The 19,987-nt window shown below is 44.3% G+C and overlaps 1 protein-coding gene across 3 annotated transcripts in view; it reads right to left on the minus strand.

Annotated features, from left to right (window-relative positions):
- Positions 1–19,404, minus strand: part of LOC117347304 — a 32,544-nt gene extending 13,140 nt beyond the window's left edge. The window contains exons 1-4 of one of the 3 annotated variants that reach the window (XM_033918057.1): positions 19,268–19,404; positions 18,912–18,991; positions 6,873–7,063; positions 3,743–3,846 (exon numbers count right to left, since the gene is read on the minus strand). In XM_033918057.1, the coding sequence (XP_033773948.1) occupies positions 3,743–3,846; positions 6,873–7,050 (282 nt within the window). In that variant the 5' untranslated portion in view covers positions 7,051–7,063; positions 18,912–18,991; positions 19,268–19,404. Of the gene's footprint in view, positions 1–3,742; positions 3,847–6,872; positions 7,074–18,911; positions 18,992–19,267 lie in introns of those variants that run through there. The other 2 variants (XM_033918056.1, XM_033918058.1) reach the window with 2 other exon arrangements.
- Between the last annotated feature and the right edge of the window lie 583 nt (positions 19,405–19,987).

The raw sequence follows: 19,987 nt of genomic DNA on the forward strand, positions 1-19,987 counted from the left end.
ATCATTATTAATGGACTTGTCCTGAAACATGCCTATACCTTTTTTTTTTTTTTTTAAATTATATTGTAAGTGGGAGTGTGTGGTGCAGTGGTTAGAGCAACAGCCTTAGCACACTGTGGTTGTGGGTTCGAATCTTGCATTGCTCCTTATGATCCTGGGCAAGTCCCCAATGTCCCAGGTACATTAGGTAGAGTGGAAGCCCACCGGGACAGGTAGGGAAAAATGCTTGAGTACCTGAATAATTTGTAATCCACATAGAATTGTAGGATATACGAAATATAAATTATTATTATTATTATTTTTTTTTTTAAAGGTAGCTTCGAATACATTCTCCAGTTACAAATTCACTAGTAGCTTTAACTAAATTTTCAAGCAACAAATGCCACAGCATAATTGAGTGTTGACTGAAAGATATTTTTTCCTGTTTATATGAAATCTGTTACCAGTTAATTTCACTGAATTTCTCCTGATCCTAGTACTATTTTGAAAGAGTAAATAACTGCTCTATATTTACACAGTAACCTAGTAAATGTCAGACAATGACCTGAACAGTCCATTCAGTCTACCCTGTAATTACATGCATTACAATTTCATGACTGAATTGTCTTTTTTTTCTTTGTTATTTCTGGGGCATAGACCTTGGGAAGTCCACCCAGTACTGTCCTTAGGTTCCAGCTATCCAAACCAAAAGTTTCTCATTCATATTCTAATTAGAAATCCTCTGGGTTCATCTTGCGCTTTTTTTAAATTCAGTCACCATTCTCCTCTTCTCCACCGCCCTCGGGAGGGCATCTCGAGCATCCACCACCCTCTCCATGAAAAAGAATTTCCTAACATTTCCTACCACTCCTCAACCTCAATTTGTCTAGTTTTTTTTAATTTTATTTATTCAATTTTCTGTACTGTTCTACATGAATTTATTTTTCCCTGTCTGTCCCGATGGGCTCATAATCTATCTAATGTACTTGGGGCAATGGGGGAATTAAGTGACTTGCCCAGGGTGACAAGGTGCAGTGTGGCTTTGAACCCACAACCCCAGGGTGCAGAGGCTGTAGCTTTAACCACTGCGCCACTCTAGAAATCAAAATGTAGTAGAAGTGAGCCAAGTATAGGACAATCTAGCCATTGTGACATCACTGATGAGGTTGGCTCTTATTGGTGGAATGAGGCATTATGATGTCACAATAACAGCTCTGGTTATCAGAGGCTGAAACTTCCTCTCCTCCAAAGTAGACATGTTGAGGTCTTCTAATCTCTTCTTGTACTTCTTTTGGCGCAAACCCTCATTGCTTTCCTCAGGACTGCTTCAAGTCTTCTTATATCCTTCGTCAGATACAGCCTCCGAAACTGAACACAACACTCCGAGAGGGGCATCAACACCTCCTTTCTTCTGCTGGTTCCACCCCATTTGCGATTTTATAGATGCAGGGCTTTTTTTAGGCAGTACCTTCTTTGTCACCTGTTAAATTTCTCTCAGGTTCCCAAACAGTGACATCTACCAGTGTTATGCTGAATGTTAAAAAGGAGTCTAGGGGAGATCTGGGATATTACAGAGCAGTAAGCCTGACTTCAATGCCGGGCAAAATGGTGGAAACAATTTAAAAAAATAAAATTGTGCAACACGTAGACAAACCTGATTTAATGGGACAGAATCAGCATGGGCTCTTTATTTTTGGTTTGTAGAAAATGGCGTATGTTCACTTGATAACTGTAAATTAATCGAAACACTTTTAAAACAGAGAATAATGAAGTTTCTGGAACCCAGTGGATTACAGCAGTGTTTCTCAACATGTGGTACGCGTACCCTTAAGGGTACGTGAGCCGCTTGTTGGGAGTAAGCAGCAACGGCTACCACTGAGGATACTGCTGCTCGCCTGCCAAAGCCACTGCCCTCCACTCTCCTGTCAAAACTGTCGTCGGTGATCCTCCTTCCTGCCCTCCTGTCAAAGCCGCTGCCGGGGATCTATCCTCCTCGGCTGCCCCCCTCCACTGAAGCCAAACCAGAGGGCTTCCCTCCGATGTCAGAGCTGACATCAAAGGAAAGCCTTCCGAGTCACGGGGGGGGAGGGGGGGTTCCCAGTTACCTTTTGCCTTCAGCGGCTCTCGTTGCAGGGACACACAGGCAGTGGTTTACACGCACGTAGCTGACCCAAAAATCTTCTCACTGATGTCAGAGTTGACATCACAGGAAAGACTTGTGGTACAGCCAAGTGCAGTGTGTGAATCGCTGCCTGCGCATCCCTGAAATGAGAGCCGCTGAAGGCAGAAGGAGCAAGTGCAGCTTCAGCAAGTAAGGTAGAGAGGGGACATGATCTTGGGACAAAGGAAGAAAGGAGGGGGAAGGAAGGAGCGTGTTGGAACATAGGAGGAGCATGATTTTGGGACAAAGGCTAGAAGGCAGGGAAGGGGGGGAGGGTGATAGAAGGAGAAATTGGCAGGGGGCTGGTGGGCAGTGGTGAAAAATGCTGCACCTGATCCAGGGGATGAGGGGGGAGAAATGTTAAATGTGGCAGTAGAGGGGGTGAGGGAGATGCCTGGATCTCTCGACAGATGGACAGTGAGAGAGAAAGGGAGACATGCTGCCAATAAGGGTGGAGGAGAGAGGAAGAAAAGTTGGACTCTTGGAGGGACAGAGAGATGTTGGTTGGGGAAGGGAATGAGATCTGGAGGAGAGGAAAAAAGGCAAAAAAGAAGGACACTTTTATCTAGAACTGTTTCAGTCAAGTCCAGAGTACAAAAAGGTGCCCTGATTGAGCAGCTCACTACTAGAGGGATGAAGGTATGACCCCCTGCTTAATCTCCTAGTAGGACTAAGGGGCATACGCTGAAGATGCTAAGTAGTAGATTTAAAAAACTCTGAGAAAATATTTCTTTACTCAAAACTCTGGAATTCAATGCTGGAGAAGTGGTGAAATCAGTTAGCATAGCGGGGTTTAAAAATGGTTTGGATAATTTCCTAAAAGAGAAGTCCATAGGTCTTTATTGAAATGGTTTGTGGAAATCCACAGATTATTCCTAGAATAAGCAGCATAAAATCTGTTTTGCTCCTTGGGATCTTGCCAGCCTGTGACTTGTGTTGGCCCCTGTTGGAAACAGGATATTGGGCTTGATGGACCTTTAGTCTGTCCCAGTACGGCAGCTCTTATGTAAGCCAAGTATAGGACAGTCAGGCCATTGTGACATCACTGAGGAGGCTGGCTCTTAGGCATTATGACATCACAATATCTGCTCTGAAATGTTGCTACTATTTGGGCTTCTGCCATGTACTTGGGACCTGGGTCGGCCACTGTTGGAAACAGGATCCTGGGGTTGATGGACCTTCGGTCTGTCCCAGTATGACAGTTCTTATTGGCTGCCTCCCTCTCCTCTAAGAAATGGAAGTGACAGTAGATATCAGGCTCTGTGACAGCTTCAGATATTATGACCTTTCCTAACAGAGCAGCAAGGAGTAGCCTAGTGGTCATTGCAGTGGACTTTATACAACGGGACCCAAGTATAACTCCTACTTTAACTCTTTAATTTCTGTACCTAGAAATACCTACTGTACCTGTTCCGCCCCCATTTTATGTGGGCATTTACTCAGTTTCTTGTAGAAGAGTTGATGTTGTACAAATCGGATTCTAACTCACCCAACCCTACAGCATCCCAGAACAAACGGAATTTATGATTTCCCCCTCAAGTCCCCACAAGCTATCCTAAGAACATCTGAATGACATCAGAATTCTTCAGCAGAACACTTTACCTCATCAGGGCTGAGTTCAAACGATGGGACTGTTATTTTCAATGGATACGGCTTGCCACTGACCGACAGGACATGAGTCTTCATGTGCAGCACTCGCTGGGCCACTAGGAGAGTGATGAGGTAGAAAAAGCATTGAAATCTTTCCCAAATAAGGAACATTTTGATATTGCAGAATTTTGGAGCAAATTCAGTGCTAAGGTAATACTTGAACAAAGCGAGATGGAATTCCTTCAGTTCAGAAATTTTGGACAAAATTGCACCAATTAAACAAAGGTCAAGAATAAACAGAAAAGCAAATGCCTAGTTTGATAATGAATTATTAATTAAAAAATAGTATTGTAGAAAGCTGGAAAGGAAGTGGAGAAAAGAGAAAAAAACAGATTTAAAGAAAACTAAATTGGAAGATAGCAATTATTGAAGGATGATCTTTGTTGTATCGAGGTCAGAAGGCAATTTGAATTCAGTTTAATGTATCCAGTGCATCGATTTAGTAGATTGTATGCTTTTGTTGTCCATTCTTAGTCAACTTGGGGATTGAGGGAAATGTTTTGAAGTGGCTTAGAGGATTTCTTACTTGTAAAATTTCAGGGTTCCACAGGGTTCACCTCTATTATCTATGTTATTTAATATTCTTATGAGATCTTGTGTACAAATACTCTGCCAAGCTGGGTGTGGGAGTGTGTGGGGCAGCAGTTAGAACTACAGCCTCAGCACCCTGAGGTTGTGGGTTCAAATCCCATGCTGCTCCTTGTGACGCTGGGCAAGTCACGTAATCCCCCATTGTCCCAGGTACATTAGATAGATTATGAGCCCACCAGGACAGACAGGGAAAAATTGCTTAAGTACCTGAATGTAAACCACTTGGGCTACATAAATACAAGTATAAAGTTTTATATATGTGGATGACATTATAGTCCTCCTTCCTGTACTGTCATCTGCAGAAAACATATCAGAAAAGCCTTCTTGAACACTGTAAGGATAAAACAAAGTTTCCATTCATAGGACAAGAAGATGAAATATGGAATAACAATGTATTAAAACTGAGTAGTTCCGATTTCTAATTTGAATTGAGCCTGAAAATATTAGGGATTTTTCTGACGGCAACCTAACAGTGCATAAACAGGTGACAGTCCTAGTAAAGAGGGCTTTTTTTTTAACATTACAAAAATTACGCAGAAGAAGCTGTTCAGAACCTTCAGTTCTCAGAGTCTTGTATTGTCTCAATTAGACTACTGCAATATAGTCTACCTGGGCTGTCCGAAATCTCTTTTAAGGAAGCTTCAAACAGTACAAAATATGTCTTCTGGTCATACCAATGACAGAGGAACCTCCTTTGTTATTGAATTGCATCAGATGCCAGTAGAGGCCCATTTTCATTTTAAAATACGCACAATGGCCCCAAGATAATATAGGAAGGCACCACAATATATGTTAAATTAGATTTGTTTCTCTAAGAGCAATAGGTCAAAAAATTCTATGTGATACTCTGCTATTACACTTCCCAGATCCTAAAAGAATTCATTTTTTAAAAGAATTAGGAAGCTTCAGAACTATTTCAGATGTTAAAAGCTTAATATTTAAGAAAATAGTATGAAGTTTGATTGCATTTTTTTCTTATGTTTTAATGTTCCTTTCTTTTAGGGGATCCTTGGGTTTTATTTTGGTTTTATTATTTGGGATTCTTCCCATTCTATTTTCCAAGATTATAAAGGAATTTGTCTTAAAAGAATTTTGTCAGTGGGGTTTTCCTATTTAGCATCTGCAACTTGAAATACATTCCTTTATTCATCTAGAAAGCTTTAGAACTATTTGGTTTTTTTCTGGAAGTTACAAAAGAGCTATTATTTCAAAATACCAGGTCAGATTGTATTTTAGTTTATATGATAAATGTTCTTCCCAGGGAATATCTGGCTTCTTAGCACTTGTAATCTGCATTAAACTTTATGAAAAATGGTAGAATAGAAGTTTTGTATTACAATTATTCAGTGATATCTGCACTTTGTCCCATACCCGCCTTATACCTTCACTCGTGTACTGTTTGTGTCTTAATTGCCCAGTTATTCAGTAAACTTCTCCCTCCGTATTCCCAGGGGTTAGGTGCAGAGCCGGCCTGCGAATAGGGAAAAATCACGAATAATTTTTTGAGCTGGCTCTGGCCCACCCCCACCTCCCTCCTGCATCCCCGACTTTACCTGGTGGTCTAGCGGTGACAGGGGTCAGAAGCGATCTTCCTATGCTCCTGCCCCGTGCAAAGCCGTCATCAAAATGGCTGCCATGAGTGCCTGCCCCGCGTCACCACTAGAACACCAGGTAAGGTCCATGGAGGCTCGGGCAGCCTGCAAAAAGTAGTCCGGGGAGGTTCGGGAAGCCTATAAAAAACTGCAAATAATCGAATTTGTGAGTAGTGAAACTGCAAATCCAGAGGGAGAGCTGTAATAACTGCTTTTCAGTAATCTGGTAGGAAATATTCAAACAATATCCCTTGTCTAGAAGCATCTGCTATATGGGGTCTGTCTCTTATTTTTCCATTTGGTCATACCACTTCTTTAGGTCAGCCACCTACTGATCATGTGTAATAATTCATTCCTCAAAATCCTTCAGGCGCTGGCCAGTCTCATCAATTATTTTATGCAGGCTTTCAATGTCAGTATGCATGTCACTTTTAATGCTTACAATAGCAGATTTTAATTCTTCCATTCAGGCTTTCAGATCCTCTTTCCTGTCCCCTCTAGATCACATTCCCCTCCTGCATCACTTAGGGCTTCTGAGAATGCGCCCTCACACATCTCTGCCTCATGGCTTGGGGAATCTGCTAGTCTGAACGCTAACACTTGAAGGTCCAGTTGTGATTTTTTCCCACCACTAGGCAAATTGTAAAGCCTAGAAGCCCTCAAACTTTTAACCTGGAACAGCGGCCATTTGGGTAAGTGGCATCACTTCCTCTTATTTTTAACTCTAAACACATGTGAGGTTATTCCCAAAGAAAGGCATCACCCATAACCATTTGATGAAATGAGTCTTCAATATTACTGGCTGCCACTTCCCCCCCAAACATGGATCATTCCAATTTCCTAATAACATCCATCTGGTTTTATGCCAATGTGTTCTGCCTGGGTTTCATAATCCTTACCATCTTCCTCTTCAAAAGTCACGAGGGCATAGGCTGGAGTCTCCAGAACTACATCAACATTTTCAATCTCTCCTCCGCCATTGCGTGAACGCAGAAAGTAGATTGTAAGCTTATCCTTCAGTCTTTCAAGTGGTATTTCAATGGGCAGGCCCTCCACACGAAGTGTCCTCATCTCCATCTCTTGTTATGCTCTACAGAAAACTACAATTTAAAAATAACCCACAAATGTCTACAATGAGATTTCAGTATATGGTGGGATCTCGGACACAGTAGGACCAATATTCAAAGGATTTATACTCCTAACTGTGAGTTTTGCTCCTAAATTGGAGCCTGAGTACATAAATATTTACTCAAAATATCATTGAATTTTTAAACTTAAGAGCACAAAAGGTGGGTGGCAATGGAGGCAGTTTTAGGGTGCAGAAAAGAAGTTAGATGCTTAGCTCTGATTTTCAGCACTAGGTTCATACATGAGGTTCATAAATCTAGGCAAACGAATGGCAGGCCTAAATTTATAAGCATAACTTTTAAGCTTCTAACTTAAAATGAATTTTCGGCTGTAAAGTTATACTCCTCCATTTGGCTGAAAATAGGGCACAAATTTAGAGGGCAAAATTACAGGCATAACTTTAGCCCAGCATTTTCTGAATATTGGGCCTTGTATTCATTCCAGCCCCAGGTGCTTAATGTTATACATACATTGAGTGGCATTATCAGTTTACTTTGTACTACTTAAGACATGACTAAGTGGTCATATCCACAAGGAACTATCCATTTAATTGAGGCCTGCTAGTCGGCAGATCTTGATTCGCTTCATCCTTATTTGGATCAAGATGCTTGTGCCACTCTCCTTTACAACCCTGTAACATAAAAAATGGACTGCTGCAATACCGAGGGTTGCCAAATTTCCTCTTTGAAAAAAGAAGGCATCTGGCCCCGCCCCTACACGAACCTCCCCAAGCTCGAAGGCCGTATTTGGAAGCCTTTACGCATGCGCGCTTGCGTATGATGTCATCACAGTGACAGCCACGCCTGCGCAAAGGCTTCCAGACGTGGTCTCCAAGCTCAGGACTTCCAAAACCCAGGCAAACTGCCGGGTTTTAGAAGTCCCTCCGGGCGCCCGGACATGTCCTCTAAAAATAGGACATATCCGTGTTTTCCCAGACATCTGTTAACCCTAGATCTACCAGAACCTCTAAAGAAATTTATAATCGGTCCAGAACACTTTGATTTGCCTGCTCACTCAAGTCAATCGCTATAACCACTTACCTGCTTATTCATCAATATATTCACTACAAGATTCTCACATTAGCTCATAAGACTCTTCACATGGGGAATCCACCACATCTTTTTTTCCCCCTTATTACTCCCTACAGACCGACAAATCCCCTCTGCTCTATGTCACAACATTCAGTGGTGTGGCAAGGGAAATTTCCGCCCATCCCTGCCCCGTTACGCCCCAGTCCTGCCCCTAATCCCGCCCTAGCCCCGCCTCCGCTGCTTGCTCTGGTCAGGCAGGGCATCTGCGAATGTGCCACGATGACATCATGCCCACTCGCGGATTAGCGTGACATCATCGCATGGCATTCGCGTATGTGCAGATGCCCTCTTGCCCGACACAATTTCGGGGGAAGCTTTTCAAAACCCAGACAAAGTGCCGGGATTTGAAAAGCGGTCTGGAGGACCATGTCCAGGGAAATCCAGAGGTCTGTTAACCCTAGTCCTGAGGTGCTTGATGGCGGGCAGGCCACAGAACTCATGGATCCGTATTTGTGCTCTAAACATGTTTTGTTGAACTATTCAGCACTGCACTGGCACCCCCTCCCCCCAGCCCTTCCAAACTTCCTGTTCCAGCCTTAACACGGAATAACACAGGAAACATATTTTCACCAGATTTCAACCTTTGCTCTTTTTCCCCTGCAACTCTATCCCTCCTTTTAATATATTCCTGTTTAGTGCAAACTATAAGGGACCCTAACTGCTTAGACTTTAGGTGGTATATACAGTTTTAAAATAAAAAAATACATTCCTTCCTCTCTGCTTCCATTTGCTGCATGCTTAGGAATGCACAGTCCCCAGTAATAATACAGAAGGCTGACTGGGTCATAAAGTAAAAGATCTGTTCCTTCTGGAATGAACCTTCCTAGCACCAGGGAATTCTTGAGATGACTCATTCCTAAAGTCCCTCTGACTCTGTGATGGACGGAGCGCCAGGAAGGAATTACAAGGAAGTTCCATGAGCCCAGAGGGGGAAAGGCTTGCCAAAAAAAAAAAAAAGGAAAAACCATGAGTTTAACATGAAGTAATATTATATGAACATTACTCAGAAATATGCAGGCGCTCTTCTGTATGGGGGGGAGGGAGAGAGAGGAACACATGGAAATGAACAGAAGAGAACACCCAAATCCAGTCCTTTTGAATTCCCATTCCAGTCTGATCTTTTTGTGTGCTAGTTCATGGTAAGAAGTGCACAAAAAGAGTTCCAATAGAAGCTGGTATCCAGAAAAACAAAGAAATACTGCAGAAGCGATGTACTTGACGACAAGTCTTTATTGAAATGGATTAGCATTGTGTGGATGTGGTGCTAACTGTATGATGAGCTGACCGGGACCCAACACGGTCCGTGTTTCGACAAACCGTCTTCCTCAAGGGTCCAATGCAAGAATGGGCAAGCCACAACAACGTATAAAATCCGGAACTGGGAGAAGTCCTGGAAAATCTGACCAAGCTGCAATCCAGCTAGTAGCCGATGACCCAAGCTCGCTGGAACGCAGCTTGGTCAGATTTTCTAGGACTTCTCCCAGTTCTGGATTTTATAAATTGTTGTGGCTTACCCGTTCTTGCATTGGACCCCTGAGGAAGATGGTTTGTCGAAACACAGACTGTGTTGGGTCCCGGTCAGCTCATCATACAGTTGGCACCACATCCACGCAATGGTTACTCATTTCAATAAAGATTTGTCATCAAGTACATCGCTTCTGGACCATTGGCCTGACCCAGTAAGGCTATTCTTATGTTCTAATTTCTTTATTTTTCCAGTTCATGGTAAGCTGCATCCAGGCACAGCAAGTATTTCCTTGAAGGCTTAGTCTAAATTTGTACCTCAAGCAATGGAGGGTGAAGTGGCATTGCCAAACTCACAAGGCGAATTTAAACCTACCTGTTAATTTCCCTTTCCTTCAGTCTAGATCAGGGGTAGGCAATTCCGGTCCTCAAGAGCCACAGGCAGGTCAGGTTTTCAGGATATCCACAATAAATATGTATGAGATGGATTTGCATGCACTGCCTCCTTGAGATGCAAATCTATATCGTGCATATTTATTGTGGATATCCTAAAAACATGCCCTGCCCTGTGGCTCTCAAGGACTGGAATTGCCTACCCCTGATCTAGATGAATGAGCTCCATTTCTCTGCCAGCAGATGAAAAGGTTCAGAGTTGATTTAATTCCCTGTATAGGGAATTGGTGCTGCTTTCTGCTCTTTAGAATACTCGTGTCAAAAGCTAAGAACCTAGGTAAAGAATCTATTTATGTGAGTCCAAAAAAACAAAACACCCTAAAACCAAACGTGATGTAGCTAAAAACCTGGTCAGAAAACCTCTGGATGAGTCTTAAATTAAGAGGTAAAGAAGAGGAAAGCAATGAGGAGTGGGAGAAGTGGGGGAGAGTAGAAATGGAGCAGGAGCCTTCACTGTATCAGGACAACAAAAGTACTCCACCCTAAGAGCTAAGGTTCAAAAATGCCAAAAGTTAATTGAAAGAGCCAGGATTTTACAAGAATGTTTGGAACAAATATAGGATGGGAGTGAATTCCATGATAAGGACCGAAGTATGAGAGAGGTATGTCTCGAGTGATGTCTGATGAAAAGAAAGGGACTACAGTTTGGTACATACAGAATTCGAGGTTTGCCAGAAACTGTAATCTGCTTATGTAACGGATGGGGGAAGTGTTCCTCCTTTGGAACTGGTTGAGTGGAAGATGACAGAAGGTAGAGGAAAGGGATGTTACCAGTGGTGTGCCTCAAAGTTCTGTTCTTGCTAAAGGCTGTCAGGTAAAATTTGCCTCTTTGCGGATGATACCAAAATCTGCAATAGAGTAGACACCCCAGATGGTGTGAATGGCTTGCCGTACAGTGAGAGATTAGAGAAATAGGGCCTCTTCTCCCTTGAAAAGAGAAGACTGAGAGGGGACATGATCGAAATATTCAAGATAATGAAGGAAATAGACTTAGTAGATAAAGACAGGTTGTTCACCCTCTCCAAGATACAGAGAACGAGAAGGCACTCTCTGAAGTTAAAAGGGGATAGATTCCGTACAAACATAAGGAAGTTCTTCTTCACCCAGAGAGTGGTAGACAACTGGAATGCTCTTCTGGAGGCTGTTATAGGGGAAAACACCCTCCAGGGATTCAAGACAAAATTGGACAAGTTCCTGCTAAACTGGAATGTACGCAGGTGAGGCTAGACTCAATTAGGGCACTGGTCTTTGACCTAAGGGCCGCCGCATGAGCAGACTGCTGGGCATGATGGGCCATTGGTCTGACCCAGCAGCGGCAGTTCTTATGTTCTTATGTCTGTTTCCATATATAGCCAATTTGGTTAAGGATAGGCTGGGATGGTTTAGATGGGCAGGAGAGAGCTTTGACGGAGACTACAGGAGATGGAACCTAAGCACAGTACTGGTCCAGAAATAGCTAAGAAGGAAAATTTTAAATTAAATCAGCAATTTAAAGAGAGGGTAAGTTTGGGCACCCTGGATGGACCATTCGGGTCTTTATCTGCTGTCATCAGCTATGTTACTATGTTTCATAGAGAGCAGAGGCTAAACACTCTTTCTTCTGGCTGAAATTCTCTCACAGCTGCACCTAAATCCGCCTGTTGCTTGGTAGCAAGCGGAAAAATGTAAACAAGAAATGTCTCAGCCTTTGTATGCCAAAGCATTCCTTAAAACTAACCCAGCAGGCAGGTAAACATCTCCTGGAAAAAGCCCTTCAGTGAAAATGAAACTGTTCCACAGAAATACGTTGATGAGGGGACCACAGGGTCCACCACCCAAACTGTTCCATTTCTCTCCTGCTGCGAGATACTGTAAACCCCAGCAGGGATATTTTTGTCAGCGAGAATAAGAACAAGACATTTTTGACCATTAATTCTTGAGAACTAGAAGTAAAAGTAATGGGAGGTTCCCTCCCCCCCCCCCCCATGAAAACTGAATAGGAATAGAAAATGTACTGTCCCAAATGGAATAAGAATTACTGGAGCCACGAAAAAAGTTATTCCACACTTTTCTTGACACTTTTCATGTCAATGAGGAAAATGCATCTAGTAAATGGGCCCAAGGATAGGGAAACCAAGCCATTGTGTCATCACCGATGAGGTTGGCACTTAGGCATTGGTGGAATGAGGCATTATGACATCACAATAGGAGGGACCGTTGAAAAGTTCTCAGCCCAACTAAGAAGAGAACGATGTGGAGCCATGAAACTTACGAGTTATTTCACACTTTTCTGGACACTTTTTGTTTCAATTTTATGTATGAAATGTGAAGTGTCGAGAAAAGTGTAGAATACTTGTATTTCTATACAAGTCACCCTGAATTAGGCGTCAGGAAGCTGTGTGCAAAGCGCAAATTCCATACTGGCAATTGCATGCATAATTGCTGTTAGAACATACTAGCATAAGGCTGTGGTTACAGGCCTAACCATAGGTGTGGGCACTTATGCTACCTCAATGGCTAACTGCTGTAATAGTGGTTCTCAAACCAGCCAGGGCTAGATGCACTAAAGTCTCCAATCATCTAATGAGCATCACCAAACAGGTTTGACTGGTTTAGCGACCGATCATATTTGCCGACCCAATGCACAAAACGGCTCACCGCTCACTCATTCTCTGAGGGCATTAACATTAAAGCCAGCCATTCGAATTGTGCTCTAACTTTGCATGCCAGAATCGGATCGGAAAACCCGACAGTCGGTAACTGCTACTGACAAGTCTGCCTCTTTTTTTCTTAGGGCTGCCCCCACCCCCGATGACCCTGGTACCAAAAGAGGCATGAGGGGGTGGGCATCCCTCCTGCCGACAGCAGTGTCAGCAAGGGGAGGCTACTTTGGGGCTTCCCCTGCCACTCCAGCTGTTCAGGCTTCCCCAAACCGGCTCTGCACATGTGTCAAAGTCTCTCTCAGAGCGACTGGTCTGATGGGATTACGACGATCCTCCGTGCAAATCATTTGCGTGGAAAGTTGTTGGAACATCGACCGCAGTTCCACAATCGGCCAACAGCAACTCGCACGGTCTTAATGACTGTGTTTAGCCCCCAGTCGGGTTTTCAGGATATCCTTAATGAATATGGATGAGAGAGATTTGCTTATAATGGAGGTGCCGGGACAGGTTTGAGAACCACTGTTCTATAACAAATGTGCTTAAGTGCTAGGCAAGTCTCTGACCTGCCTAGGTCCACACCCCCTTCCAGTTGCAGGCTATTTTACATGATCAATTGCTAGAATCCCAACTACGAGTACTTAAGCACATAAATGCAATTTAGCACCAATTACCAATCATCGGTTGTTAACATCAATTAGCTTATTATTACATAGTAGCATAATGTAATGTAATTTATTTCTTATATACCGCTAAACTCCATTAGGATTCTAAGCAGTTTACAGAAAAAATAGACAATAGGGTGCATTAAAATTATAAGTAAAATAGGTACTTAGATAATAGCAAATGGCAGCAGATAAAGGGTTAGATTCACGATCCGATGAATTCTTAAAAGAAAAATATGCAGATGGGAGCGATCAGAGGAACGCCCCCCATCTGTCTGCCCGGATCGCTGGTGTCATTTCTCCGCACAAAGCCATGGTAAGTGGCTCCTACGCACGTCCCATGGCTGAGCCAGAAGCCTTCCCGTTGACGTCGTAGGAAGCTTTCGGCTCAGCCGTGGGGCGTGAATAGGAACCGCTGTCCATGGCTTTGTGCAGAGAAATGACTGTGGCTGGAAGGAGGATGGAGACGGCCAGAAGAAGGTAAACACCCACAGGAGGGAGGCACATACTTGGGGCAAAGAATGGGACTTGGGAGAGAGAGAGAAGGATACGTTGGGACTCAGGAGGGAGAGGGGCATGTTGGGACTCGGGAGGGAGGGGGAGGGGTGCATTGGGACTCAGGAGGAAGGGAGAGGGGCATGTTGGGACTCGAGAGGGAGAGAGAGGGGCGCATTGGGACTCAGGAGGGAGGGAGAGGGGCATGTTGGGACTCAGGAGGGAGGGAGAGGGGCGTGTTTGGACTTGGGAGGGAGGGAGAGGGGCGCATTGGGACTCAGGAGGGAAGGAGAGGGGCATGTTGGGACTCGAGAGGGAGGGATAGGGGCGCATTGGGACTCAGGAGGGAGGGAGAGGGGCATGTTGGGACTCGGGAGGGGGAGGGGTGCATTGGGACTCGGGAGGGGGAGGGGTGCATTGGGACTCAGGAGGGAGGGAGAGGGGCATGTTGGGACTCAGGAGGGAGGGAGAGGGGCGTGTTGGGACTCAGGAGGGAGAGGGGCGTGTTGGGACTCGGGAGGGAGGGAGAGGGGCATGTTGGGACTCAGGAGGGAGGGAGAGGGTCGTGTTGGGACTTGGGAGGGAGAGAGAAGGGTGCGTTGGAACACTGAAGTTAGAACAAGGACCCCTATTCTTAAGTACGAGTCCAACATAAGTCAGATGTTCGTAAAACGGGGACTGCCTGCACTATTTTTGTGCACAAAATATAGCTGTCCCTTGTGCAGAGATATGTGCACATCTGTGGCGTGCTCTGCCATGTTACCAGGCATTGTTGTGTACTGTTTGGCGCTGCATTGGAGAGCAGTTTTCCTTTGCACTAAGCTGTAGCACGCCTTTGCCATGTGAGGTTCCTGTAATGTCTCAGAAGGTTCAGATGCTCAAGTAGAATTCAATAGAAGTTCTTAAAGCATTGTAGTTATCAAAAATAAGTTTTTCTTATCTACTACTACTTCTAATAATTTCTAAAATGCTACTAGACAGAGTCGGCAATGTACACAGTACAGTAGATGCAGGTACCAGGCCCTAGTGTAAGTTTTGTTCCTGGGGCAATGGAGGGGTGGGTGGTTTGGCCAAGATCACAAGGAACTGCAGTGGGAATCAGGCCCAGTTTGGCATATGGACAGCATTACGCTTTTTGTTTGGGGGGGGGGGGCAAAAGCTCTGCCCTAGACCTCTCTCTCTGGCTCCCGGCTCCCCCACCTACCTCTTCCCCGACTGCTGTCATTTGAAATCTTCAGGCAGCCGTCAGTAGCAACAAATGAGCCTGCTGCCGTCGGCCTGCCCCGGAAGTCCTCATTCTGCAGCAAGTGGCTAATGCAGAAGGAAGACTTACGGGGCTCAACGACGGCAGCCTGAAGATTTAAAATGACAGTGAGCAGGTAGGAGTTTCAAGCTTTATTAAAATTTGCTATTCCACTTATCTGCTTTTAAGCAGTATACATACAATTATAAAATCAGGGCTACTTAGACTAAGACCCACAAACGTACTGGAAGAGTAGGGAGGAAGGATAGGAAGCTCATTAAGGTGGGGGAGTCGGGAGAGCCATAACTCTTCTGACCTCTGACCGCCATGGCCCCTGTGGCCACCCCAATTCCGACGCCCACTGCCCCGGCCGAAAGGCATCCGGAAGTGCGCAACATCATCGCATCTATGTCCACGCATGCGCGAAGGCCCGTCTGCCCATAACCCGCTTCAGTGGAGGGATCCAGGAGGAGGGGAGGTGCGGGGAGAGCAGGAGAATCACCCGTGCCGGCTGACTGCGTACAGGAGAGGCATGTCTAATAGGCAGTCAGCTGGCGCGGATGCCTCTCCTCCTCGTCAGTGTGCATTAGACTGATCCTCCACACCATTTAATTTGTCTCCCCTCCATTCAGAAGAACCAAGGGGCCCTTTCATTCAAGTGACGTACGCTAAATCCGAGCTTAATGCAGAATTTTACCGAGCAATAACAGTAGCATAGAAAGGGTGAGCAGCGCCCCTCCCCCACCCCCCCTGCTGCGTGCACGCGCGCCCCCTTCCCTTTCCCCGTACCTTTTAAGCTTCTCTGGCGTGAGCAGCATGCCCACATCAGCGTCAGCTCACCCTATGACGTTACTTCCTAGGCCCAGGTCTTGGGAGCGATGTCTGAGCGCGCCGATGCCAAGACGGACGACATCCTCGAACTGGGGAAGTAATAAAAGGTACGGGGGAAGGCAAGGGAGGGGCGTGTGCATGAGGCAAGGAGAGGAGAAGGGGGGGCAAGCCCTTAGGAAGACAGCGGCCAGGCCAGACCACCCCCTTCGACCCCACATTACTACGCCACTGAGCACTAAGCCCAGATTTGACATGATACCTTTTATTTTAAACATTTCTATTCCGCTTATAACCTAAACGATTTCCAGTGTTTACAACAAGATAATAGACTTAAAAGAATGCTTTAACAAATAAATAAGCATAACATAACATCGTGCTTCTTAACCGCGTAACCATGAGTTCTACGTGGTTCACAAAATCTTATAAAGTAAAAACAATTTAAGAACGACGGAAAGAAATTATTTGACCAAGTATTTTGAAAAGAGATAAGTTTTCAGTTGAGTTCTGAAGCTCCAAGCAATAACGATCGAAATTCTCTGTGGTGTGAAGCTGCCTAGAGTGCTAAAGTATGGTCCAGAAATTTCTTACTTTTACAGCCCTGTACTGAGGGGAAGGTGAACAGGGCATGAGACTTTCTACTATTTTGATACGATGCTAGAGAGAATCTATTAACCCTATAAAGCGGAGTGGTACCATACATAACCTTATAGCAAAAGCAACCCAACTTAAAACAAAACACGAGCCTCCATTGGCAGCCAATGCAATTCACAATAAAATGGAGTCACGTGATCATATTTTTTTAAGACCGTAGATCATTCTAACCGCTGTATTCTGAATCAATATGAGTCGAACCGTGTCTTTCTTGGGGACTGCTAAATATACAATATTTCAATAATCCAAAAGACTCAGTAATAAAGATCGTACCAGAAGTTTAAAAGCCGAAATATTGTTTTTTCATGGTCAGCTGCTGATCCAAAATAACTCCCAGTGTTTTAATTGTTGGTTGAACTGTATACAAGGTAGAATTTTTACTAATCAATGGCTCGTGAATAGTCTCATGTGGCGACACAACAAAGAACTTTGTCTTATCAGGGTTAAGCTTGAGTTTGAAATCCTGCATCCAAGAGTTCATCAATCTCAACACAGACTCAATTTTATGAGAGATACGAGATAATACTGTGAAAATTGTGATATCGTCAGCATAGCCGAAGAGTTCTATACCTAGGTTACTCAAACTGTAACCCAAAGAGGAGAGATATACATTAAATAATGTGGGTAAAAGTGGGGAACCTTGGGGTACACCACTTGGATTTTTCCAGTTAAAGGAAAACTGATTATTAAACTGATCTTGTCTGAATTCCAAGAACATTACCCTGTAGTATAGGCCAAAAGCATCCAAACAAGCCAACAATTTGGTCTGATCTTCCAAATCAACGGCACTACTTAGGTCGAATTGAAGCACCAGCGCACTGTTACCCTTGCTCAGTAGGCTACTTAAAAGGTCGAATAATGTAGCCAACACTCTCACTTTTTGAAAGATTTCAGATCTTTACATTGCCTCAATGAGGACATTCTCTCCATTTTATATTACAGGTTGTCATTAATGTAACCATTAGCCTATGGAGCCTATAGGTTATGGCTCCAGGAGGAGGAGGAGGATGGATTGAGATATTTGGCTTTTACTTCCATTACTTTCAATGGAAGTAAAACCCAAATGTCTCAATGACTGTAGCGGGTTTCCGGGTCTCTCCGTGTCTTAGTAGAAAGAACCGACGTTTCCGCCATCATGCTGTGGCTTTCTTCAGGCCATGCTGTGGGGTCTGCAGTGTGTCTTTATATATAGTGGGTTCACGGTCAGCCCAACAAGCTTTCCTGCCAAAAATTCAAATTTCTGGACTCAATCAGGTCCATGAACCCACTATATATTGAGAACCGGGCAGCCTGAGTCCAGAAATTTGAATTTTTGGCAGGAAAGTTTGTTGGGCTGACCGTGAACCCACTATATATAAAGACACACTGCGGACCCCACAGCATACCCTGAAGAAAGCCACAGCATGATGGCGAAAACGTCGGTTCTTTCTACACTGGTGCGGCGAGACCCGGAAACCTGCTACAATCACGACGCCAGCCGCAGAAGCCTAAGGAACCCGAATGTCTCAATCCGTCCTCTTTTTTTTCTGGAGCCATATGGTAACCCTAAGCCGAGGACCACTTTCTGCTAAATGCTGTCATGTTAACTCTGTGTTAGCACGCGGTGAGTATAACATGCGATTTGGCTACAGCTTCCACGCACCCTCCTCAAAAAAAAAAAAAGTAGAAAAATGTTGTAATACATGGTTTAATACATGGTATCAGGTAAATTACCACAATCCCCTAACATGTTTGTGCAAATAAACTGTTACTGCATGCTAAGTGCTCATTGCCCATCCTCAAAATAAACAAGATGACAATTAAATTATAGCGGATGACAATTATAATATTGAAAGGTCACTTTGGGCAGCCACAAAACTAGGAGACTTGAAGAAAGCGCAGATGTTTTATTCAGCATATGTGGACCCCTGAGCCCCAAGCTGGCTTCAGAAGTCCCGTAACCAGGAAGTTTCAGAGAGATTTATACATTCTTCTGGCTATACAACTGAATTCTAGACAAAAACTTTCCAGGTGTTACTTTTCTTAACAATCATTGGTCCTACGCTCACACTAGCAGGTCACTGATCTAAGCCCTGCAGTCTTTCTGTTACATGTCCAGGAGGGTGGAATACAATATCATATGCTGAGATAGCCAAAAGAAGCTAAAACCCCCAGTGCAGGACATAATTCAGCATTTAATTAAAGAGAAAACTTAGTTCAACACTTAGGAAAACCAGTCCCAGACTCCTTCAATATAGTTTAGCAGATTCCTCCCCTCCAGCAGGTTCCAAATGCTCACCTTCCCCACTTCTAGGGACAATTTTCTTTCTTATCCCCAAAATGCATCAGAAGCAGCAGCAGCAAAGCCGATCATGAGATCTAGGGAGGAAAAAAAAAGAGGATGATGAACATCAGAGAATGGCACCAGAACTGGAATTAACTCCACTTGTCACTCCCTGCAATCTGAAGCTCCCAAGTTGGGTTTGTTCACTCTGATGCTCCCCTGCCCCACGCAGTCCAGAACAAGTGAAAGCTTTTAATGGTTGTGGGCAAAGGGGCAAAGCAGAGAAACAAACAGCTGCCTCCCCCCCCCCACCGCTGCTGACTCCAAGGTACGATGGGGGGGTGGGGGAAGAGAACTGTAGTCTTCCTTACCCCCCCAACGTTGAATCGGAAGGAGGAACATCCAGGCCTGCCACTTGCTCTCGCTTTTCACGAAGAAACGTAGCAGAGGAACAAACCGAAAAGAAGAAGTGAAAGTGAAAGTGTTCGTTGCTTTACGTTTTGTGCAGTGCTGCGTCCGTCCAGCAGAGGTCCCCCCAGGCTAGAGATTACAGAACTGAAAGCTAATAAGTATCGGCCTATTTGGAATTCGCATCTTAGTAGTAATTTGTTTATATGGTTGGTTGGTTTGACATTTTTTTTTTTTGTTCCTAAAATCTTAGAAAATGCAAGAGGTGCCTTTCTGAATGCATCAACTGTTTGTAGCGTCAAGAACCTGTTCTTGGCGCTTTTTTAGCCCCAGCCAAGGATTGTGCGTCCCAAAGATTTACCACCACAATGAGCAAAGTTTTCTATTGGTGTAGCAGGAGTACACATGTGGAAAGATCTGCGTTTGGTTTTGCTTTGCAGCCCCAAATAATTGTAAGTCTTAGATTCCAAATGAAAAAAGAAAAGAATGCAAAACACACAACAAATTTCTTCCCCAGAGTTCCCAAATAAGTCAACCCACATGACAAAAGGAGCATTAATGACCACAAATGAAATGCTGAAAGGAAGGCCCAGAGAAGGGCAGCTGCGGGCTTGGCGATGATGGCAATAAATAGGATTGAGGAAAGGGAGGCTCTGCTTCTAGAAAGTCTGCCTAAAGGTAGG

Source organism: Geotrypetes seraphini, chromosome 13, assembly GCF_902459505.1.
Source record: "Geotrypetes seraphini chromosome 13, aGeoSer1.1, whole genome shotgun sequence".
NCBI classification, from domain to species: Eukaryota; Metazoa; Chordata; class Amphibia; order Gymnophiona; family Dermophiidae; genus Geotrypetes; species Geotrypetes seraphini.